General features: G+C 29.8%; 1 protein-coding gene across 1 annotated transcript; it reads right to left on the bottom strand.

The window, feature by feature from the left end:
• Window positions 1-6,243: 6,243 nt before the first annotated feature.
• LOC123294193 (ethanolaminephosphotransferase 1-like) lies at window positions 6,244-25,971 on the bottom strand. Its single transcript, XM_044875306.1, has 10 exons — window positions 25,968-25,971; window positions 24,694-24,746; window positions 13,638-13,706; window positions 12,040-12,232; window positions 11,131-11,396; window positions 9,854-10,008; window positions 8,587-8,767; window positions 8,022-8,210; window positions 6,686-6,833; window positions 6,244-6,437 (listed from the first exon to the last, which is right to left on the bottom strand). Exons 1-9 carry the CDS (start codon window positions 25,969-25,971, stop codon window positions 6,771-6,773), a joined length of 1,173 nt encoding a protein of 390 aa, XP_044731241.1. The 3' UTR covers window positions 6,244-6,437; window positions 6,686-6,770.
• Window positions 25,972-26,640: the final 669 nt, after the last annotated feature.

The raw sequence follows: 26,640 nt of genomic DNA, 5'->3' as shown, positions 1-26,640 counted from the left end.
TTTTCAGCTAGGTGGAACGCTAATTTAACGCTTAAAGCAAGCGTCTCTTGAGGTTACATGGAACCCCAATTTAACGCTCAAAGCCAGCGTCAAGCGTCATCATGAGGTTACATCTAAAAATTTGTAGAATTTGATAATAATGTGGATGAGAGTAGTTGGAGAAAATTATTTTCGCTAGACCGTAAAAGTTGATATAACATTGTTTTAAAGTTTATTGTCTCATTTTCTGTATAAATACACAAATTTTTTAAATAATCAATGAGATCCTTAAGAGTACTTAGATCGGAGTGCCTTTTTTTGGGCATTTATAGACATTCAGTGGTAATCACAGAGTTCGACGAGATTTAACACTCTTTAGAATTAAATTTTAGTGAAGATCTTACACGGTCAGTATTTGCAAATATTGACGGTTCGATTCTCCGCTTAAAATTTTATAGGTTTTGGTATGATTACTGATCGTGTAAGTTTTGGCACTTCAGTACGTCAATAGTTACTATTTGTTTTAACAGCTTGGGCTTAAGATTAAAAATAATGAAGCAAAAATTAAATACTGATCGTGTAAGATCGTGTTGGTTGCTTACGACGATCTCTGATAGTTCTATACCTCAGTGGACTTTCAAAAATGCCAAAATATAGCACCCTGTACTCATAATTGAATGGGATAAATTCAAATTATTTAGAGTTTGTTCAATAATAAAAATATTTTATTTTTAAGCATATTAAGTAGAAAATTTGTACTGAATGAAAGAGCCATTTCTAAAACTGCTTTCAATATCAATGACTCACTTCTAGTTGGTAGGTATTATTAAAAAATCTAAATCTAGAATCCCTCGGCTCTGGGGCAGGGTGATGTAAATCTCGGCTGTTTTCTATGCTTTTTAATAAAATACACCACAAATTGCAATATTTTGGGTGTTGGTCATATTTGCGTTATATTTATTCAATTATCTTCTTCCAAAATGCGAAAGAAAAGTGGATATTCATAAATTTTAAGCTTAATTACAATTTTTCCTGATGCCGTGAAAGAAAACACCGCGTTTTCGAGAATTTTCCCAATTCAAAAACCGTCAGGGATCAGGGACTTTAATTACTTTGATTTACGATAATTTTTGAAGTAAATTACGGGAGAAAAAAGTTTTTCGTACCTTAGCTTACCTTACTAATTAGTAATTATCTTTTAGTTTTACAAAGAACTTACACATACGAATAGTAGCCCTAAACATCTGACAAAAATTGCTGTATCAAACATTCGCCTTATTTTATCAAACTTCGCCGAATGCCGTCAAAGCTCTTGCACACAGAAAATGTTTACTTAATTAGAAAATGCTCTAATTTTTAATATAAGTTCAGTTTCGTCATAGCTATTGAGAGTTGATTTGCATTTCTAAGCAAAGAAGCATAAATTAATAAATTTAATGAAACAGTGGATAGATATGTTTGACGTGGATAAATACCATATGAAGGACTAAGGTTCATAACGACCGTTTTTTGTTTTATTATATCCCTATATTGGTCTTGTTTGGTTGTCTTTTTTAGAACAGTTATTTCGTAGTTTATACTAAGAACAGCTACGTAAAATTTTATTTCATTCTGAGCAAGAAAACTGGTAATACCTTTACAATAGACTTAAAAGGGACGTTATCAACTTTAGTCCTTTCAAAATATATTTTTTGGCAATAAAATACAGAACTTCTAAGAGTGATTATTAATAAAAATTTACTGAACAAAAATTTTATATATATATATTTAAAATTATGGAGATAAAAATGGGAGTTTATTAAAAATAGGCGTGTTCTAGAATTCCATTTTTATCAATCCAAGATTTTCAGTTCGCTAGAATTATTGTATTAATATACACATTTTTTTTTATATTATAAATATACAAATTTTTATAATTGGCTTTTGTGATTTCATTGACTAAGATTATGTTCCATTTAATAACAATATACTAACATTTAAATTTTCCACATTCCTATTGAACCAAAAAAAGGAGCTGAGGAAAAATGTGCACAAATTTTGTCTATGAACAAACTTTATACTTTTTAATTCCAGCAAAAAATCCATGTTAATACTAACCCATACAATGATTTAATATAATTGGAAAGAAAAATTATCTACCCATGACAAAAATATTTCATAAACTTTGTCGATTTAAATTTTATTTTAAATTCATTTTATATACAGTCAACTCTCGATAATTCGACACTCAATAGCCCAGAGAAAAAAATTTCTAACTACCAAGAGTTCAAAATAACAGGAGTATAACTAACCGAATGCGAACTGCAAATTCACTTCTTATCTCATTTATGTAAACAATCGATAGGTCTGTATATGTACGTAAACTATGGAGGGTAGAGGTAAGGAGGATCATCTTAAATATTCGTCAAAGTAAAAAAATGTCCAGCTGAAAACATCAAATAACAGTTCTAAAATTGACCAGAATGGCGCTTGTCTAGCAAAAGGTGTTTAATGTGAACTTCTCTATTCTTCTGTAACAACTTGTTTAGATCTTACTCTAATTATTTTGAGCATTTCTTTTAAAACTTACACTTTTGCTACAGCAGCGTCATCCTTATTTGTTGCTTTTCGAAGGACACTTTTTGATACATAAGATGGCCCTCGTTATCTCTACTCTTCATAATGTAAACCAACGACAGGTCTGATCATCATAAACGCTTCAAATTATAGAGAAGGGAAGCCCGGAAATCAAATGATTGCCGGGTATTGACGGGTGGGATGCTATTGCTTTGACTTCAAATTACCGAGGAGACCAATTATTATTGATTTTATTTATCTATATTCATCAAACAAATAAAAACATCAAAATTCTTCCCATTTCAAGAATTAAAAACTCAACCCAAAATAACTAAACTCGACCGGAACGAAAGTCAATACCTACATTTGCCGCAAGCTTTTTTGTCATGAGTTATGTATTTCTTGAATTAATTTTGAATTGGTTATATAAAGTATACTTTTATTTATTGGGTTATTCTTGCTGGGTCGTTTTTGGCCGGTCAATCATTTACAGGACGAGTAAATGCAATGATTCTTTAGAATTTTTTTTTGAGTCAATATTTTATAGATTTTTCAAGTTAATATTTTTTATTGAAAAAACAAACATTTTCTGAGCATAAAATAAATTAGAAACATTATATGGAACAAAATCTCACAAATAGGGAGCTTGTGTCAGATATTATTAATTAAAAAGTCAATAACAATGTTTTCAAGAAGCACGTAAGTTCATTAAATTATTTGTTCGTCTTTAACATAATTTTCTTAGAATAACGGTCATAAAAATTATACTTGGGGCGTCCAAAAATTGCAACTATAGCACATTGTAAAATAGCATTATCGTCAGGGGGATGATTAAGAAATTTTTCATCTTTACGTTGCCTAAAATAAGTTAGGAAAGAATCCTTCGAATCTTCAATCAGTTTGTTTCAAAATATGACGCAGTCAAATTAAACAATTTTGTTTTTGTCCAATTAAACCAAATTTTTGTTCAGGATGTGATTTTAGCTTTACTGGACTCAGGCTCAAATTTGATTTAAAGAAGCATTTTAAAAGAAAAGTAAATTAAGTTACATTAAAAATAATTACGATACAAAGTTACGTTTTACGTATATCCATACCACTAGATGGCACTGCAATTACAACGCACATAAAGTCCCTATATATATTTGAGTCTGTCCAATAGATGCAGCTCATGATTTTGGACGAGCGAGTGAAAGAAATAAATGGAAGCAATGAGATGTCCGATATCTGCTATTAAGCTCTAACACATCGGAGAGATGAGAACAGAAGGATCATGCCTGACTTCAATCATGAAGCTGTCCAGACTATAGAAGATGGTCCTTGGTTCAGACTTCTAATATATAGGGACCTTAAATGCGCAGTCCTTATTCAATATTAAAGATATTGAAATTTTTCTTTTACTTTTCGCTTATGCTCTCTATCAAAGCGTTTAAAAAATTAATTTAATATAAAAATTAAAAATGTCAGAATATGAACAAATAATTTAAGAAACTTTTTCCAAAAAAATCATAAACCTAAATTGACACCAGCTCCCTATCAAATTATCTAGCATACAAATAATAAATTCAATTACGTCTATGATAATAATATCTGGCTTCTGGTAAAAACTAGAAAACAATAAAATAAATAAAAAACGAAATTACAAAAATTCATTCGCAACCATCTTGTCGGGATTTGTATTAATTGTTTGTGGTGTCTAAATACGGGGGGGGGGGATTATATATAAAAACTGAAAGTATGTTTGACTAGTAACATTCATAGGTATTTAATTAACTTAAACAACTAGAGAACATAATTAAAAATATGTTCTTTTTGTACCCCGGTGTATATGTCGAAGCCAACTTGCTTAGTTAGCCTTTTAATGAATAGCTTAGACTTTGTACTAAACGACACCGTTCAACTGGCGGCCTGAACGATATTCAATCAAACAGCTAATCAAATGACTTGGATCGATAATGGTTAACTACTTGCCTAGCCTAGTTATTAAAATTTAGTTCCACTTTCATCCACCGGGACATGAAGGTTATAGAACAGGAGAAAGATCGCTATGTACTAAAGCATTAGCGTACCTGTCCCTAAAAATTTGTAGAATTTATAGTTCATTTTTAAGCCACCAGCCGCGCTGTCAAGAAGTAGTATCTGTGAAGTTAGCTGTTGTTGTTAGCATAATGTACAAATTGATATATCATTTGAAATTAGCGCACAACAGCCCGCTTTTATTGATACTACGTATTGATCGCAGCGCCTCACTTATTTTATCCATATTTCGGGGACAATATTTTCTATAGCAATCGTTCTCCTACCTATATGCTTCATGCACCGGGAGCTGAAACTCACACACTGTCAATATGGCGTCGGCAAGCAACAATATTGTTCGTGTTTCTCACAGATTGATTGCGTAGTGACAAAAAGTTGCAACTGAGTAAGAAAAAAGTTGCAGATACAAACCATTGCGACGAAATTTCAGAAAATTCAATTTCTTTCGCTGTGGCAATCCAGTTAGTCACTTTTTGGTGGCCAGGGTTATCAAATTCTATGATTTACCCCTCATTTTAAAGCTCTTAAATTTGAAATTTAAGCTTAAGCGTAATAATTAAGGGTAATTTTAAATGGGCGAACAGTTTTTATAGATGTTTTACTAATACTGAATGCAACAACTAACCAAATAAAGAAAATGTTTATTATAACAATATATTTCAAATTGAACTATTTTTTAAACATTTGATCCTAATACTAATTTAAGCAAATGGCTACGCGTTCCAAATAGATCGAGTTAGAATGTTATAATTTTAAGTTACGCAAATAAACAATTTCTAATGCCAAATAATTAATCTTTTACTGTCAAATGGGCACCCTATTGTACGAATGGGCTAAGCATCAGTCAGCTAGTTTATTAAATGTTGTATTAGACGCTGCGGCTGAGTATCATTCACGGCGCTAATTGAACAGTGCCGTTTAGTAAAAAGGTTAAGCTGTTAACTGAACGTCCAATTAAGCTAATTGCCTTCGACATATACACTATTAACACTAAGTATAAGTAAAACAAGGTATAAAAATATATAGTGTGTCCCCAGATAGAGGTAACTATACTTGTAAATTTCCTTATTTTACATTTTAAAAAAAAAAGTCATTCTTTATAAGAAGTTTTGCTTATTATGAAAAGTATGTAGGAATATTTAAAACTTCTTAATAATGTACAGGGTAGCCAAAAATTTGGAATCACTATTTTTATTTTTGGTAAACTACTCTTCTTTTTTATAAGTTGGCGAAATGTTACTAAGAAAAGTTACTCGTAATTAAAAATTATGACTCTATACAAAATATCAAGAAGATCCGTGTATTTTAATTTTAACATCATTTTTATTTGAACAAAAGGTCTAATTATAAAAAAACGTAAGAAAGAAAATAATAATAAATCAATTAACATGTACTATCCGAGAGTGTAATTTTTTGTGGACTAGTTTAGAAAATTAAAAAGAAAATTTATTTTCTCGGATAAACATTCACTAAGAATGGAATTGTCAAAGTTGGAAAGATCTTCTTGATATTTTGTATAGAGTCATAATTGTTAATTTCGAGTAACTTTTTTTAGTAAAATTTTGTCAACTTTTAAAAACGAAGGGTAGTTTACCCAAAAAAAAAAAATTGTGATACCAAATTTTTGGCTACCCTATACATTATTTAGAGGTTTTAAATATTCTTACATACTTTTCATAATAAGCAAAACTTCTTATAAAGAACGAATTTTTTTCTTAAAATGCAAAATAAGAAAATTTACAAGTATAGTTACTTCTATCCGGAGACACACTGTATATACTGTAAATTTACTATCCTTTTCTACTTACATTCAGCGTTTTGCACCGAGACAAAAAGAACAAACCTTATATATATATTCCAAATGACTGAAAGAGCAACGGTTGTTTTAGTAGCTGTAATTTTAAAACATTCAAAACACAAAAAACAAATAAAGCATTCACATTATTTCGTATTTAATAATATTGAGATGGTATTATTTTTGTTACTTAATTACGCATATTTACGCTTTACAAGCAAACACATACAATTATTTTGTTCTAAATTTAAAAAAACAAATTAAGTAGCAGAACCATTTTTTTTTATGTTTGAAAAAAAAATGGAAATTGTTATTTACCCTACGTTAACTTTTTGTTTTTGTCAACGGTTTTGTATTTTTTTTGTAGTTATTTTATGTTTTATACAATTTCATCCGATAATAGTCAATCATCTTTTACATTGATTGTAAAACACTGAATTTTAAAATGTTCACATAATTGTTGCACCTGAAAATAAAAATTGTAATTGAGACAAAAATGAAAAAAAAAATGTCATAAAACATAAATGTGAAAGGTAATATTATATTTTATATTTATTATTTTTTGTTTTTTGTTTACTAAATTTTGTACAGGATGCGCCGTCTTTTATGTCTGTATGATATGTATGCATTAAATGATTCAAACGATTCAGTTGATTCGAAATGTTTTTCAAACGTCAATTCAGTACAATTTTAACCTTGAATCGTTGTACACGTTGTGACGCTGTACATTGAAAAAAGTCATTCGGTCGTGTTAACTCAAGATTTATATTGTTCTCAACAGGCACCGCCTCACAACACAATTCGTCGTTTCGTGTCAAATTTTGTTGAGCACGACAGTGACAGTGGAAGATCGTCAGTCAACATACCGTTCATAAACGATCAAGACGTACCCCAATAGACTGGTTGAAGAAGTCAAAGAGTTGACATTCTCTGGCGGCTTTAATAAGCAAAATTTGCCGCATTTGAGGAAAGGAAAGTTTACACGAGATCCATCAAACGCTATTGCAAGCTCAAAAGTGACTGTTTGAGTCAAAATGCAACAAAAGGAGCATATTTGGTTTTGGTTTAATAAAGGCGGCCACTTTAGTTGTGTTAACTAAACGTGCATATCATTCTCAACTGGCACCGCCTAACAACACCGTCTTTTAGTTTCAAATTGTGTTGGGCACGACACAGTGAAAGCCCGTCAATATGTCGTTCATTAACGACCAAGGCGTTTCAATATACTGGTTGGAGAGAGAGAACGTTGCCCAGAATTCAAAAGTGACGTATCGTCACTTGAACAGTCGCTCGAATGATTGACACTGAACCTGATTTTTTAAGCAAATTTTGATGGCCGCCATTACATACTCTGTGTCGGCAATAATAAGCAAAATTGCTGCATTTGGGGAACGGAGAGTCGCAGAAGATCCATAAAACACCATTGCATGACCAAAAGTGACTTTTTGGGTCAAAACGCAGCAAAAGGGCATATTTTTTTGCTTAATAGAGACGGCCACTTGATGTTGATGTATTCAAAAACTAGTCCAAATAAATTGCAAAGGATTGAATTGAATAAAAATACTTCATATACAGAAATCGGTTTTTTTCTTCAAAGTGATGTAATGTTTACCGACATAAAATAAATTGAATGAAAAAAAATGAAATAACTTACCACACTGGTTCCATAATGTATATGAGATACTGTTACAAAAATACATAATACGTGTAATGTGAGCAATTCTAATGATGGGAAATTATTGAATATACATAATGATAGAAATACGGCTAAACCACTTGGTAAAAATAACCAATTAAATACTTCACAACGAGTATTACTCATTTGAGATATTATAAGTTGACACTAAAAAAAAAAAACAAATAATTATTTTTAAACCTAATCTTTGATACATAAACTGGGGAATGATTCTGTAACTAAAATATTTCTAATTTTTAAATTTTTATTTTACTCAATTTGTGACACTATAAGCTCATAAGTTTATTGTCAAGTCAAGTGTAGAGCACTCCACTTTCGATGTAAGCCGAGATCCCTTTTCTCATATTTTAATTTCATACTTCGGAACAAAATTTTTTTCGGACAACTGGATATAAATAATAATTTATCGCTTTCTCTAGGTAAATATTCAAGAACCGTGCAATTACTCAATTTTTATACATTTAAGGAACAGAATCGCTCCATATACGAATGATATCAAATAAGATAGCTTGAAGAAACTTACACAAATATTTGAGAATAATGTTCCCATATATAAGAAGAATACACGTGGATCACGATCGAGAATATTTGAAGGTGAAAATAATACCCACAGACCAGTTAAAAATAAAAAGAATCCCATTGGTATTAATGGTCGAATTGCTTCGTAAAATGATAACATTTTTCCAGTTTTGTTTACATATGATCTAAAAACAATGGAATTAATTAATATTTCTATAAAATCGCTATATTCTCTTCTAAACACAAAAGCTTTTTATGCTCAAAGTAGATTTATAATCACATTTTATAACAAAAATTTGCGACCAGCACCGGCTTCGCACGAGTGCAATGCTGATACTAAATTTACTACAAATGTCTTTATAAACAAAAATGTGTTTATTTACGACATCACATTAGAAACCTTTAAAATTATCAGTGTTTCTCTACTATATTATGCATTATGTATTATACATATAAACCTTCCTCTGGAATAACTCTATTAAAATCAGTATTAAAATCCGTTGCGTAGTTATAAAGATCTAAGCATACATAGGGACACACAGATAGCGGGAAGCGACTTCGTTTTATACTATGTAGCGATAAAACATAACTAATAGATACAGGAACCGGCTATTTTATGTTGAATTTTCTGTGCTTTTCTATAGAAACACTAACATTAACAGGTTGGCTGATAAGTCCCCGGTCTGACACATAGATGGCGTCGCTAGTATTAAATGCATATTATTTTTATATAGTACCAACCTTCAAATGATTCGTGTCAAAATTTGACGTCTGTAAGTCAATTAGATAGAGCGTCTTTTGTGAAGCAACTTTTGTTATTGTGAAAAAAATGGAATTTCGTGTTTTGATAAAATACTGTTTTCTGAAGGGAAAAAATACAGAGTCCGGAAACTCATTATCAAGCCAAGTTTTTGCTTCCACTGTATTTTTTCCCTTCAGAAAACAGTATTTTATCAAAACACGAAATTCCTTTTTTTCCATTTTTTTCACAATAACAAAAGTTGCTTCACAAAAGACGCTCTATCTCACAAACTAATTGACTTACAGACGTCAAATTTTGACACGAATCATTTGAAGGTTGGTACTATATAAAAATAATATGCATTTAATACTAGCGACGCCATCTATGTGTCAGACCGGGGACTTATCAGCCAACCTATTAATACCTAGATAGGCTCCTTATTAATACAACCATTTTCACACCAACTCAGAATACCAAAAATAAAAAGCTTTTGTGTTCTAAAGAGAAATCTATAACAATAGTTATTTACTTATAAACATTTAAAAATATAATCGGCACATTGCCTAGAAATGATGTAATATGTAAAACTACTTCAAAAACAACACCACCAGGAAAACCAAATAATGTAAATTTGTATAAGTTTGTAGAAAATATTCCAGTTAATAAAAATAATAGTGTAGAACCCTGAAAAATTAAAGAAATTTTAATTAATTTTATATAATTACATCACATGTATTGATGAGTTCTAAAATTCTCTAGATCTCTATTGCAAATGAATTGAGAACATTTTTTTTTTTGGGTTGATAAGAAGGTTGTTGAAGCGAATTGTCGAATTTTTCTGTATTCAAATTTATTTATGTTAAATTTTTACGTACAACTTTATATGTTGTATATAAAATAAAAATATTATCATCGTGACTTTTCAATTCCATTGTAACATTTAATAAATAATAAAAAATTGTATATACCGTAAATAATTGCACTGCCCACAGATAAAAATATACTAATCTAATGTCCAAACGAGAATAATAAATTGCTTTGATTGGTGACTTAGTAAAATTAAAAAAAAAAAAAAAGATTTTGAAATTTTATATAACATAATGGAATGTAAAATTTAAGAACAATTAGTTCCGTTTTTCCGCTCAATTGTAAATTACCGATTACGTTTTACATACGAAGTGCCGTTACAGAGATATTAACCGTTATTCTCGAACTGTTCCCAATCGTAAAATTTTAAGTGATAAAAGAATCGATGAGAATTTTTTAAAGTACTATTAAAAGTTTTTGGTCGTGTTATTATTATGTTTTATACAGTGTGTCGCATTTAAGATGAAGACACCAAGTGTCAGAGATGGTTAGAGATATTGAAAAGACTATTAAAAAAAGTTTATAGAAGTATTTGAATACATAACACTATTAAATTATCAATTTGTCCAGTTTTTACATTCCATAGCACACTAGCTATAATTATGAGTGTGGACCAAAAGACTTTAAAAATATAAAAATGGGAATTTTGTCATGAAAATCGGTATATGGGTATAAAAAATTATTCAAAGCAACTTTATCCAGTAGTTTTTTTTTCTACATCTCTAACCATCTCTGACGCTAGACAAAATATTAAGAATCGGGTCTAAATAAAAATGAACCTGTCACTTTGTATGTGCATTTCAAATTAATATTCCTGTAAAAAACGAAAATATACGGATGTCTTTATCTTAAATGCGACAGACTGTATGTAAACAGGGTGTGATTGAGTTGGATGATCTTAAAATAAAATTAATTAATTAATGTTTTCATTTCACTTACCCACATTGATATATCATATCCCCATGGTAAAAATAAAACACCCGTATTGTATTTTTCCCAATGTGATAAGAAAAAACATAAAAATACATGCCAACATATTAAATACATTCGAAATGGTGACACACTGTAAAAACCATCTCGGCCAAATAAACTAAATAATGATACGGGTATCATTGCAGCCGTATATGAGTCCAAACCATGATCGAATAATTCACCTAATGGTCCACTAGTTTTTGTGCGTCGGGCTTGTTTACCATCGATACCATCTAGGAAAAAAGAACATTATTAGTGGAAATGGTAATATATAATTCCAAAATTATCATATCCAAAATTCAAATGAACAGGAGCCAATCCTTGCAAAATTTAAGACGCATTAAAATCTAAATTGCCGTAATGCAAGGGCGCAAAAAGTAAAGAAGCCTATTATTTTAAGTAGTTAGCAAATAAATTATAACTCCTAGTCATGATACATAATGCAGTTGAATAGCTCGTAACTTGAATGAAATATCCCAAGGGAACTATGTAATAATAGTATAGGAGGCGGTATAAAATCAAACCTCACCTATCTGATAACCAGATGGGACATATTTTTTTTTAAATTTTATTGATTATTAAACACGCCTATGATAGCTTATCTGTCGAAAAGTGTTCATGGGGCTATCTTTAAACAAATTAATTTTAACCATTTTTTTCATAACAGTTTTTTACAGGTAAGCATATACCACTATTATTTTCATAATAAATTTCGATTTTTTGCCCCAATTCCCTAGATCAATTTTTTGTATTATATAAACACGTATTTCGACTACCAAGTAGTCGTCATCTATTGTGTATGTTACCATCCCCAAAGGGTGGCATCTCATATATTCAAAATAAAATATCATTTCTTTGTAAAAAAAAAAAATTTACCTAAAGTATACGCTAAAAAAATGTTTACTGCAGCAACTATAAATAACCAATTTGGCAATTGTGGAACATCTGGATAACTTTCACTGGACGCTTGAAATCCATAATCATATATCGTAAATAATATTAAATTTAGTACAGTAAATAGAAAACCACTAAATGTTAATAAATTCGGTGCTATCCATTTTGGAAATAACTGCAAAAAAAAACATAATCGTTCATTAGTACAAATTTGAGGATCTTTAAGAATATTAAGAAGAAAATTCAGGTAAAATATAATAATTAAGGAAATTGACTATTTCGGGAGTTATTGTCTGTGATTATTTGGTATAAATAAGGAAATGAATGAAGACTAATCGATTTTCTATACGAAAATCATACACCTATGTAATGTGTATTGCCTAAATCGATTAATCATATTTTGAAAAATGAGTGCTCTGACTTATTCAATTTTTTAATAGGAATCGACTATTTTGATTTCGTAAAATGTCGGAATTTGAAAGTCGAACAACTCGGAAATGTGTTTTTATTTTCGATTTCGTATTTTTAGCCCCCGAACCAAAAAAGGGGTGCTATAAGTGCTCTGAGTGTGTGCCTGTCTGTGCCATCGTAGTCCCTAAACGGATGAACCGACTTGGTTGTTTTTTGTTTCGTTTGAAAGGTAATTTAATGGAGATTGTTCTTAATTCGAGTTTAGGGTTCCGTAACCGAAACAATTAAAAATAGTCTATGATCTTCAAAATCGGTTCAGTTTGGAGAAGGCTTTAAGAAAAAAAGGTTAATTTAATAGAGAGTGTTCTTAGACATGTTTAAAGTGCGTGATTAGGGTTCTGTACCCGAATTTTTGTCGTTTAACGGCTTCAGACTCGTCTGTTTCTTGCAATAATAGATAAAAAATGGTTTAAAATTAACCTTTGTTTTTAATAAAAATTCGTGAGTTATGATTTGGAAATTCTTTTAAATAACGATTCCAATACTGTATTATAGGTTGTTCAACCTGATATGAGACTGTTTAAGAGAGTGTGTGGATTTTTATAGATACAAATTCTTCTATATTCCCTTTTATTCGCTTTCAAATAAATTAAAAATTTGTAAAAAATATTTGAAAGAAATATCTCTTTTTTAGAAGGCAATCTCACTTTTATCACCTTTTATAAGAACCTTACTCATAAAGCTGATAAGTGACTCATTTTTTACATTATAAAATTACTGGAATTTCAATAAAATATAATAAAATTTAACACAATCGACAAAATTTACATTAAATTATTATTGGTATTTAAAAACAAAATATTTTGGAAAATTTATTTTCAAATATTCAAATAATAACTAAATATAAAAAGTATACACAAGCATAATTGCAATTATTATATTATTAAACCATAATAAATTATTTTAATTCCATATTATTTATGCAAATTCTGTCGAATTTGCATTAATTAAAATTTTGACAATAAATCCAAGAGAAGAATATAATAATTAGCAAATCACCTAATATAATAATTAATTGTAATGAAAATTAACATTCTATTGTTTTTAGTTTTATTATTTTGATTAAAGTATTTAATCTAAATAATTAATTACAATGAGAAAATACTTACTGTGACAATATAATTCCAAAATGGATGCATCACATGAATACTTAAAGGACTTGTGTCTATGGAACTATACTGTAAAAGAAAAAAACACACATTAGTAAAAGGATTCGAAAAGTAAGGATGTTTCAAACTTAAATAATTAAGGGGATACTATTTAAATAAATAGGGCCTTATCGCCGTGGTTCGAAAATCGGACGAGGTTATTTTAAAGTCGTATCTCTCTTTTTAGTCTTTCTGCATCAACCCGCCCGCCGCCCTCCTGTACAAATTTGCCTATTCCCTTTTTTTTTAGTTTTCGTTAATCTTCATGGTGCTCTTCTCATACAAATGTCTTTTTCTCCCAAGTATTTTTTTAATCTTCGTAAACCTAACTGACGCCTTTTTGTCTATAATGAAATGGTCTCTGCACCCGGAAGCCACGCACTCCTTGCAACCGAAATTAAAGACGACACTTAGTAAAAAAAATTTGGAAGAAGGCTAATTTGTTTTAAAATAGGTTTTTTTTCCGTTGTAAGAAACAGAGAAAAGGAGTTTTCCGGATCCGGAACGTTCCGCACCACCTTCTGCACGCGGTTTTGGGACAATTTAATTTTTTTTTTTTTGGTGACGCAGTATAACTCTGCTTCTATCGATCAGAATCAGGCGAATGAAAAAAATTGTTTGTTATAAATTTCTGCAGCGACCTTGCCTGCTATCAAGCCCTGACCTAGCAAAATAACCTCAAAATCTCAAGAAAATCGCAGTTACCTCATATTTTTAATTTATCTGATAACTTTTCGAAAAAAGAAGAAATTGAATTAAAATTCTGGAAAAAGATGTAAGTTATGATCATAAAAAAGTGTAGAAAATTTTAGCTGGATACATAACCTCAATTTTGATTGATAATTGCAATATCAGTTCTGATTATTAGCAGAATTCGAAAAAGGAAAAATCGCAGTTTCATTACAGCACGTGATTGTAGTTTTAATTAAATGATAAATAAATAAAAAAGTAAGAGTAATAAAAGAACTTTTTTTAAAACATTATTTAAGATAATAAAAAAATATTTTATATAAATAAAGTAATTATTTGTGTATATAATATTGTCATTGATAAGAAGAGAAAAATTATTATAATCATCAGCGGTTTTCTTCCTACAAATTATAAAATAAAATAATAATTCTTGTAATCAGTGAGACAAGACTATACTTATTATATTTAATATCACGAATTATTTAAAAAAAGTTTTATTACGAAAAACAATTAATAATGTTCATTGAGAAACAAATTAATTATTTATTATTGTTTATATTATATTAAACTAAACTTAGCCCGCCGGCTTCAATCCCAAATTTCAACTTTCTTAATCCATTCGAGAAGGCAAATTTTTTTGAAGATTATCCTCTGAAACCGAATTTTTGTTTTGCTTTTTCAAGACCATTTTTACACCCTGCATAAATATTTAGTCCAAGTTTGTAACGCCTAAAAATATTGATGCTAGATACAAACAAAATTTTGGTATAGGTGTTCATAAAATTACCTAATTAGTCCATTTCCGGTTGTCCGTTTGTGGACACAATAACTCAAAAACGAAAATAGATATCAAGCTAAAATTTTTATAGCGTGCTCAGGACGTAAGAAGTGAAGCTAAGTTCGTAAATGAGCAACCTAGGTCAATTAGGTTTTATTAACCGGTAGTTCGGTTAATCGGTGTTCTTTATAAAAAAATTGACAACTCGGTAATGCATAAATGAATAGATAATTGTAATATGATTCAGAATAGTAACTCTTAACATTCAATTTTTCAAAACAAAAATTTTTTTGACCTTTTGAAGGTTGGAATTCAGATTAATAAAAAAAAAGTAGCATAGCTTATGTTAATCCACGGGGATCAACGAATTCCCAAACTAAATTTCATTAAAATAGGTTCGGTCGTTTAGTCGTGAAAGCTTAGCAGACAGACAGGCAGACAAAAAGTACTTTTGCATTTAACGATGTATATAAAAATTACACTGATAAATTTTTAATTATTTAAAAAATGCATTTAATAATATACAATGTGACGTCATATCATTACATTTAATGCAAAAAAAATTATCAAATCATTTTAACTTCCATTAAACCGCGTAGACGACGAATACGAGCATCTAATCTAACCTTCGTTAGTTTTTAACGCCTCTTTTCATACTAAACAAGTGAAAACAAACAATTGACTAAGTTAATTGTTGAAATACTCTGTACAGAAAGTGTTGAATACCAGTTACCATTTTTTTTTTTATAAATAGGAAAAGGTTTTCGAAAATTTTCGAAATTATATTCTAGAATTTATTTTCATTTTTCGAGAATGTTTCACAAGACCACCAGTTGAAGCTACCTGCAAATTTTCAACTCCCTATCTTTTTCAGTTTTGGAGAAAATGATCACCAAAGTTTTGTCCTAATTTGCGCATTCACGGGTAACCAGTGATGTTTACGAAAATATGTTTCAAACAAAAGTCGTTTATTTTTTCATAAGAAACATTTTTTAAATTTAAACTTTTGTTCTATCTTTAGCGGTTTACAAGATCCAATTGACCTATGATAATTTTTATCATAACGTGGATGAGTTTTCTTGATGGCGTTTTCCATGGTAACGATACACTATTTTATTAATATAATTGTATGGATTGATATATAAGCTTATGGATTTTACAGGGTGCCAGTAAATATCGCACTCTTTTATTGCATCAGGTAGAAAATAATTCCTATTTTAACCAATAGCTAACTAACGTGCATCGGATCAAAAAATGGTAGAGGACTTTTCGTCTTAGAATTTAATTTTCTACCTGATGCAACAAAAGCGTTCGGTACCTACGGGACACCCTGTGTATATAAATAACAACGAAAATTTAATATTATTTTCTAATAAATTGAAATATGTATTTGTATAAAAATGTATGGATGCTTTTGATTACAAACCAGTTTGCAACTAGTTTATAAAACTTTGCCAATTTATAAAACTTATATTATAAACAAATAACCACGGAAATTGACTGGTTGGTTGCAAGCTAGTTTTTAACTGATTTGCATTCTAAATTTTAATCATGTGTATAGAATCTTATTAGTAATTACGCTCTAAATAGTCCAAATAAATACAACATTTTTATTTCATAGTGGGTACAAAATAAAAATTCGGATTCAGTTTCAGATTCAGCATGTCGTCTACACTTTTCTTGTCTCAAGAAAATTTAAGGTTTCAAAACTCACTTTTTTACAGAATGAAATAAAGTAAAATTTTAAGTAAATGTTAAGAATAACCGCCCTTTTTCGATCTATACCATAGTTTTTGAAATATTGATGCCTAAAGATTTCGAGAAAATCACTTATAGAAGAAATAATACACAAATGCCTTTCATTTACGTTGATCATTATAAATGTATTTTATGGAAAAACGAGTACACGTTCCGGATAGACACTCAAGGAATTTTTTTCTCCAATTTGAAAAGCAAAATATGAAATATTTTTCCGTACACATTATGAATAATTAAATATAAAAATTTTATGAAAACTTCCATATTAATATGTATTTATGGAAGTAACATAATCAAATAAAATTATATATAATTCATTTGAAAATAATGTTTATCATCTAATAAAAAATTTACAAATCGGATACATAATTTGTTGAAATAAATCCGGGTCATTATCAAAAAACTTGATTTAATTCCATCGCTAAAATAAAATTTAATTTTACTCTTTTGCGAAAGAGGATTCCTTATCTATATTTCTTGGGCTTATCATTTAGTGTAAGTAAGGTAGGCTGAATTGGAGGTGTTACAAAAGATCCCATGATCCTTAGCCGTGACTTCTAGAAAAATACTTTTACAAATTTTATTACAGATATGATATATAAATTACATACTGAACAAAATTAAATCTATCATCTCTCTACCTTGGCTTTTTCTAGATTTTTAGACCGTGAGACAATTTTCGTCATTAGATAAGCTTGGAAATGAGGGGTAAATCATGGAATTTGCTAGAGAAATAAGGAAGATATCGCGCGACTCAAAGTAGTTTAGTTGGCTCAGTTCTGAATTTAAAACAAGTGAAAACAAACAATTGACTGAGTTAATTGTTGAAATACCATGTATAGGCAGTGTTGATAACTCTGTCACATTTCACATACATACATATCTGACATATTTAACTGATATTCTCATATAATGCGCAAGTGTTGATGCGCAATCGTTTGTTTGTTTTTTGACGTCATGTAAATAACAAAAGATATTCACTTTGATACTTCCTATATACATACTATAAAATTTGTACCTAATTAACGCCCTTGTGGGTAAACAGTGATGTTTACAAAAAAATGTTTCAAACAAAAGTTGTTTATTTTTTTGTAAGGAACATTTTTTACATTTAAACTTTTATTCTATCTCTAACGGTTTACAAGATGGGTACTACGGACCCCTGACCCAATTGACCCATGTTGCTCATTTACGAACTTGACCTCACTTTTTACGTCCTAAGCACGCTGTAAAAATTTCAGCTTGATATCTCTTTTCGTTTTTGAGTAATCGTGACCACAGACGGACGGCCGGACGGACGGACAACCGGAAATGGATTAATTAGCTGATTTTATGAACACCTATACCAATTTTTTTTTTGTAGCATCAATATTTTTAGGCGTTACAAACTTGGGACTAAACTTATAATACTATGTATATTTCATATATACATGGTATAAAAACACTTCCGATTTTTCGGATTACTTAGATTTCAAAAGTCAAAGTTTGAAATGCATATTAAATTATTGCAATAAAATATCTTTTTAATAAATAGAGATAACAACTAACAGAGCAAATTGTTTAAATACTTCTCATAATAATAACTATTATTATTATTATTATTTAATTATTATATGTTTGGTTTTAAACAACAATTAAGATATAATTATTAAATTATTGAAATTCGCTATTTTGATTCACTTATCATTGGACAATAAATTTAAGGTTAGAAAACAGGCCTTGAGAATAAATTATATATAAACAGGCTACGTTAAGTTCCGCAATATTAATAATGCTTTGCCAATACTTTATTTAATAAATTGATTTATAATTTATAGTGAAGATAAGATAATATTGATAAGGTAAATGCATTTTCAAAACAATGAAATGAATTTGATCACGAGATGATTTTCGTATGCACGGTAAAAAGGTTGAATATTCATGAACAATTAATGAATAACCTCAAAATCTCAAGAAAACTGCTGTAACCTCATATTTTCAACTTTCTCTGATAAATCTCCGAAAAATGCAGAAATTGAGTTGAAATTCTGGAAAAAGATGTAACTAATGATCATAAAAAACGATGAGGTGATTAATTTTAGCCCGACACATAACCTCAATTTTGAGAAAATGTTCGTAAATGAGCAACATAGATCATTTGGGTCTTGGGTCAATAGCCGTAGGACCTAAGGCTTTAGTCCATATCCGTAGGCGACCGAAACCGCTAAAAGGACACCACATGAATTGCGTAAAATATCTACCACCAAGACAGATTTTGGGTTTGGCAACGCTGGTTTTAGCTAATAAATCAAGGCTGAGTTCGAAACGGCTAATAATTGAATTGCTTCCAAAACTAATTTACTAAACTTTCAAAAGTATCGACGGAAAGATATTTTCAAAAGAATGATACTATATTAGTAAATAATGGCCCAATTGATAAATAATCGTGTGCAATAAAACTGACTTTAATCAACTACTATTGTGTTGGCAAATAGATAATCGGATGAGCATGCAAAAAAATTGACTAATAATTTTATTTTATGACAGTCAGTGTCACGCATTTTCTTTTGTGATAGATATTTCTAGGTCAGTAGCGTGACCAGATATAATACATCCGAGAATAGTTTTTTCAAATTAAACGAATAATACAAATTTATTTTTCTATCTTTCAAACTTCAAGAAAAGAGTATTTGTTGAATCGAAATTGTCCAAAAACTCGCGAGGAACCAGATTTTACAGATTATTGCGAATACGGATTCCTATCAATGGTTAACCTTAGATCATCTATTACTAGATAGGCCCAACGTTTACCAAGTATGTACCTTTTTTGCTTCACAGAGAAGATTAACAAAGTCAACAATACAATATTCAAACAGCTGACAGAGAAACACAATAAGATAGAATGGTATACAAAACGCATGATCGTATTGACGGAAATCAGCTGCTTCAATAGTTACTGTTTGTTTAATTAATTCTGTGTTCAAGTTCTAAAAAATGGTTAGATATATTTTTATTTGCAAGGAATATGCAAGTTTAATTATTATTTTGTAAATACGCGCCAGAATATTATATTGTATATTAAGACATGCGCATTAATAATAACGTCGCATCTTCTTTGAGACATAGAATATTATACATAGATAACGCGAGGGGAATGCTAGCCTGTAAGTGGGTGCAATATGATGAATAAGAGAGAAGACTACCAGCTAGATCCTATGTGTCCTTGTCATAGTCATATGTCATGATCATATGATTTATAGAGATTTTGTGTAATATAAATATCTAGCCAATAACATATGGATTAGACAAGGACACTTAGAACTATCTGGCAGTCTTCTCTGTCATTAATCATATCGCAAATTTTGGGCCATGGCGTTCTCTATGTCAAGCATGGACAAGTTATTTTAAATCGAAGTCACCATTGTTATAACTTTATTGTGTGTCTCATTATCCAAGCCCGCATTGCTCATAGAGGAGGAAGCGAGACGTGTATACGACTCTTCAACCTATCTCAGTTTCTAACTAGATAGGTAGAAAAAAAATATTGTCTCTCTGTCTTACTCGTATTTTAGGTTCTCACTGTCTTACTCGCATGTTATGTTAGGAGTCCGAGGGTCTTCTGTAAGTCACGTTTGCCCATGCCTGCTCTATGTATAATATTCTATGTTTTGAAAGGTGGTTCTCACTCTGTTGCCAATTCCAGTTAGTATATTATCAAAGATTTCATCACATTTACATGGGGGTATAAAAAAGAGGGTTATTGTTCTTGTTTAATTTGCCAAATCACCCAGTTAATTGTGCATCGATCTATGTACACAACATTAAAAAAAAACTTTTTTTAATTATAGAATCAAAATTAATTTCCTGTAAACATTTAATCATTTAGAAATAGATGCGATCTTGAGTAAAATTGTAAAAAAACAGATTATTCTATCAACTAGTTATTTGTTGGTCAAGGTTTTCATCCTAGACTAAATGACTCACACAATAACAGAAAATTTTTCCTACAACCATGTGTTGAAAAATGTTTTATTACATATAAATTGCAAAAAATTAAGGTTATTCAATTGGTATCTACACTTTAAAAAAATTTTAATTTACTTGTTTGAAACATTTATAACTCCCGAACTAAAAAAAGGGGTGTTATAAGTTTGAATATGTGTGTGTGTCTGTCTGTCTATCTCTTGCATCGTAGCGCCTAAACGGATGAACCGATTTTAATTTTTTTGGTTTAGTTTGAAAGGTAGTTTAACGGAGAGTGTTCTTAGCTATGCTTTCAAGTGCGAGCTTAGGGTCCCGTATCCGAAAAAACTGGCGACGATCTTTAAAATGCTTTAAGGAAAAAGATAATTTAATGGGGAGTGTTCATATATATGTTTCAAGTGCGAGTTTAGGGTTCCGTTGAAACGAATATTAATACAATTAATCAAAAAAATTATGCAGTTAATCCATATAAAATTGTTGAAGTTAATCCATTTAGAACTCAATAACGGCTGGACCGATTTTAAAATGATCTCTGATTTGCTGGATTTGCCCCCCCCCCCCGAATAGTAGAATAAATATAAAAAAATTACCCCCCTTCACCCGACTAAGGGTATTATCAACAAATGAAACTTTCATTAGGTATCCAGCTGATCATTTTCATTGAATAAAAATATTATAGAACGATTTTATACAAAATTGATTGACAGCTGATTTCTTTCGTTATTTTAAAAAGATAATTATTCTTGATGTGAGCATCGTTGCCGAAATCCTCAGTTAAGCCATCAACATTTTTCATTCCTTTTTAATTTTTGTTTAGCACCAGTCCTTTCTAGTTTTTGTCTTGCTCATTTAGAGTTATGACAATTTAGTCTTAATCTGACACGTAGGATCAAAAATATATAAAGTAGGTAATCGAATAACCTTAATAATAATAAAATTTTATTATCAATTAACATTATCTAAATGTGATAAATGAGCTGAAAACTATTTTTAATTAGTTTAGCTTAACGCAAAGAAAACTTTCTAATTCTATTAATTAACTAAATACTATCCAATTTATAGGAAACAGACAATATACCTATTTTTTTAAGTCATTTTTCTCCGAAAATATAGACTTATACACGGTATCAAAGGGCTACGAGGAGGTTGGGATGAAAGTGTTATCAATCCGTACCATGCCCCCCAGGAGACAATTTATGTTGTTTTGGAGATGTCTGCTTTTTCTGACATGTTCATGGCTTTGAATTACAGTACAGCCTCTCCAAATTGAGCTAGAAGAATGGTTACCTAGGTTGGATTAATGTCAAGGATGTGCCAAGGGTGTTAACTTTCCATAATTTCTATCCGCTTTTTTATTCCACAAAATCATGTTTTTTTCTGTTTTTAAGACTTCGCACACCTCCACAACTCTTCCAAATTCGGCTAGAGGGTTGAAAATTGGTATGTAAGTTGAGTTAGTGCCAAAGATTAGTGTCTTTTGGGGTTACCAACATTCCAAACTCTCTTTACTCTTTTTTATACCACAAACTCATGTTTTCTCGCGGTTTTTAAGACTTTCTAACAGTAAAAAAGATTAAATGAGAGGGAAATGTGACTTAAGTGATGGAGGCCTGTTGCTCATGAGTTTTTTTAAATGAAAACATAAAAATTACAACAGGTAAATTAATTAGAATATATCCTTGAATTTTTATACACTTTTAATCATAATATGAGTCCACAGTTATTAGGTCTGGGTCATGCGTAGTATTTGACTGATATTTCAGAATGACTGTAAATAATTGGAGAGTTTATTACCAAGATCGCGCCTAGCAACTTCTACAAACAAAAATATAGCTGGAGACTGAAATTTTTCAAAAAGCCCGCTAATCTTGAGATAGAAAGATTGTTTATGATGCCCTTAAGTAAACGCTATAAGGGCATATTACGATTGAGTAGATAGGACAACCCCCCCCCCCCCAGATTCAGTAATTCACCTGCGACATATAAAATTATACAACTAAAATTTCGACTTCTAATTTCACCGGAATTGTCATCACTGAATCTTGGACTATTATTTAAGCAAAAATAAATATTAGCTTAGGGGCAAACAAAATTTGCCATTTAAAGTAAAATTTAAATTTCTAATAACGCATTTAGACATCACAAAATAATTTTTTTAAATTAACCATCTTACTTTCACTATCCAGAATGATCAAGGCCGTCTTAGGTAAGGTAAGGACCCATATAGATTGTTGAATTTGGCAACTGATTTATTTACAAAATATACGAATTACGTCACAAACATTCCAATGACGTTCTGTGGAGCTTTTAAATATTTTAAATAACAATTTAAAACATTTTATAAATTAAATAATCACACGTTTTTTGCGATAAAAATAATAGTTCTGATTCTTCATTTCATAAACATCTTTTTGAAATTTATTTTTCACAATAGCAAAATAACCGCATCCGATTTTATTCATTTCCCAGAGTTTATCAATTAGATCATCCCCCTTTTTGGCGCCTCTGTTTTTTGGACTAAAAGTCAAAATTCTAAAATTGCTAAAAAGTTCTTTGATAACTTCGTAAATAACTCAATAAATAAAAATGACGTATTTGGCAGTCCTGGATATCAAAATTCATTAAATCCCGAAAGTATTTGGAAGAGCTGTTTTGCTTCTCCCGATCAACTCACGGTTTTTGAAACAGATAGATGCTTCAAAAGATGAGATGCCCTTACAGATAATTCCATTATTCAAGCATTGCTATGCAAGCATAAAAACAAAACACTTTCAATAGGGAATATTCATATATTTTTTTTTAAATATTTTTAATTAATTGTTTACACCGTTATAACAAAGTAAAAAAATATAAACACTGCTTAAAAATGCTGTATTTAAGTGTAAAAAAATATTTAAAATATATTCTAATTTTGAGATATTTAAACGCAGTTTTTTGGCGCTCTCTGTTGATGACGTATAAGTACGTGATCTGTCAATTGGTGACGTTCAATGTATAATTTACACTTTAAAAAAATGATTTTACAACACAGAATTTACACTCGTTATTATTAAGTTTTCTAATAAAAAGCCGTAGAATAGTATAATTTAATGAAATACCATATAAAATATAAGTAATTAATATCATACAGTATGTCAACAAATTTGACAAGCCCGTACTATGATGTCACGTCCTAATAAAAATTTGAATTTCGCGTTTTAGAAATTTTTCAATGCCCTCACTGAATTTGTGCTTTTATTAATTAATTTTAAGTATTTAAAAAGATATTAATTACTAAAATAATGGTTTAGTTGAAATGTCCAGTCATCAAAGTTACGGAAGAAAAATATTTGAACCAAATTTCATGAATATTCCCTATTGTTGCATTTTTCTAATTATTGTAATAAATGTTTTAATGTTTCTGTAGAAAATTTTTAAATCTTATCATACGATCCACAAAATTTCCCTTACAAATCGGTACATTAACCTGCTAAGAGATTTATCAAAAAATTTGTAGATAAACCGGTTGTGGGCGGTTTTTTTCGGAACTTCATCTTTCAATTTTTCTTGAGACAAACCAAAACTATTGTAGACCGTTTTTTTAATATAAATCTACTTGAAATATTCAAACAAAATTTATTTTTAAAATCATCGTCTGACACAATTCTTACAAATTATATGATACCACGCCACTCTTAAGGTCAATAGGTTATCAATTAATATGTACCATAATTTTTTTTTTTATTTCAAAAAAACTATTAAAATTGTTTTAAAAAAATACATAAAATGTTCAGCGTTTTTACATTTTTCAAATTTAAATTACGGGTAAATATTATTAAATTAATATACCTTATAATTATCAAATCCATTTAATTGTTCATTGGTTAAATATTTATGATCGGCTGCAAACATTTTTAAAACTATAAAAAATTAAATTAAATCACACAAAAAGAATAATTTACAACTTTTATAAAATATAATATTTATTTAAATCAGTTTTGATTTGTCATTTCCAAATAATTTAAAATAACTTTTAATTCATAAAATTATTTATAAAAAAAAATTGTAACATGTTTTAGTCATACAAAAAAAAAATAAACTTTTAATAACAGTAATTATTAAAAAAAACACAATTTTTTAATTATTAACACGGGTACAACATTTCTAAATATCACGAATATTTTTTTAATAACAAACGTAAATTTTAATTTTGATTGAATTTTATTCTCCGTTTACGTGAACGTCTTAACACTATAAACGAAAAACATGACATGAGGTGCTTCGATTCTTCGAACCGGATTTTATTCATCAACACACACTCACCACTGTTATAAAATGTATCACTAACTTCAGTCAGTAAACTATTTTTTTTCTGCTGTGGTTACTAATTTTATTGATAATATATCTACTAGTATGGCGTTCTCACATTTAATAAATTTTCGCGCTTTTCAAAATATAGATGTCATGTTTCTCTGTTGCTGTTTTATAATCATTTATGAATATTAATATTATACAGAAGTTTTGAAGGCTAAATTAACAATTAATTATTGTATTTCTTTATAATTAATTCATATTCGTGTAGGAAATATACGTTGTATTTTCAATCTCTGATATTGTTGTATAGACGAAAAGTCCAAAGATCGTGAACTTTTTTTTCTTAAAAATATTTCAAAACAAAAACAATTATTTTGATCTTTTTACTATCGAATTTCAGCTAGACTCGGTTTTAGAGCGCCTATCGACAGGAAAGCTAATTCATGTACAAATTTTTGAGTCCAAATTATTGGACCCATCAGTTAATGTAAAATCGTGGCGGAAAAATAACGGGTGTTTTACGATACCAATCGCGTTAGGTTCCAAAATTTTCATCAATGACGTCAATAAGGAGCCGGGTATCGAGGAAAGTAAATAATTATTGTTTAAGGAATCGGTAACGGCTTGTTGATAGTAATAAACTGGCTGTAGCAACGTATAAAAATCACTGATCTTAATATAACTGGATAGAGGATCCCATGTATTGAAATTGGTTTGAATTTCTGAATTTGAGATATATACTAGCGCCACCAAATGAGTTGCTAGAACTTAATAAAAGCGGTGAATGGTTTTATTTAGTTCCCAAATACTCATTCTGAGGCCCTTTGGATACTTCGCTACAAGATACTTTATTTTATTTTACGCCATATAGATCCTCCATCCAGTTATGTAGAAATCAGTGGAAAAATATACTTAAATATCGACTTTAGTCGATATTAACCAACACTTTTTTCTTAATTAGGCGAGACTCAGGCTATCGACATTATGGAGATTATACCGACAAGACTCGGATTACATCGATTCTTTCTGCTTTAATCTCAAAGGGTGGTCAATATGTATTAGGTCAGAATAATGGAGATCCGAGATCATGTCTTCTATGTCAAATTTCGTAAATAAAAATATATCCAAGCACTTGTAAATTCTTCTTTAACCTAATCCTGCGAAGTGTGTTTTTAATGAGCTTGACCAGTTTAAACGCTCTACTTTCTGTGCAAAGATTGATCTATTATAGTTAGCTGCGTCCTCCAGGACAATTCTTACCAGAGTGCTAGTCTGAGCCTATACAGCATTCCTGGCAATCCCATTCTTTACAGGGGAATGTTTATTACGGACCAAGTACCATATGATTATTTTGATTGAATTATTACAGTTGTCCAATCATTTGGACCGATCAGTAGGTTTGTTTTAGTGACGTTACGTACGTCATTACGTAGTATTAATAACTTTTTTGTTTATTTCATTATGAAATGCCCTTGAAACGCT

The sequence above is a fragment of the Chrysoperla carnea genome, chromosome 1 (genome assembly GCF_905475395.1).
Source record: "Chrysoperla carnea chromosome 1, inChrCarn1.1, whole genome shotgun sequence".
NCBI classification, from domain to species: domain Eukaryota; kingdom Metazoa; phylum Arthropoda; class Insecta; order Neuroptera; family Chrysopidae; genus Chrysoperla; species Chrysoperla carnea.
Note: the sequence above shows the minus strand (reverse complement) of the source record. Positions and strands in the feature narration are given on the sequence as shown.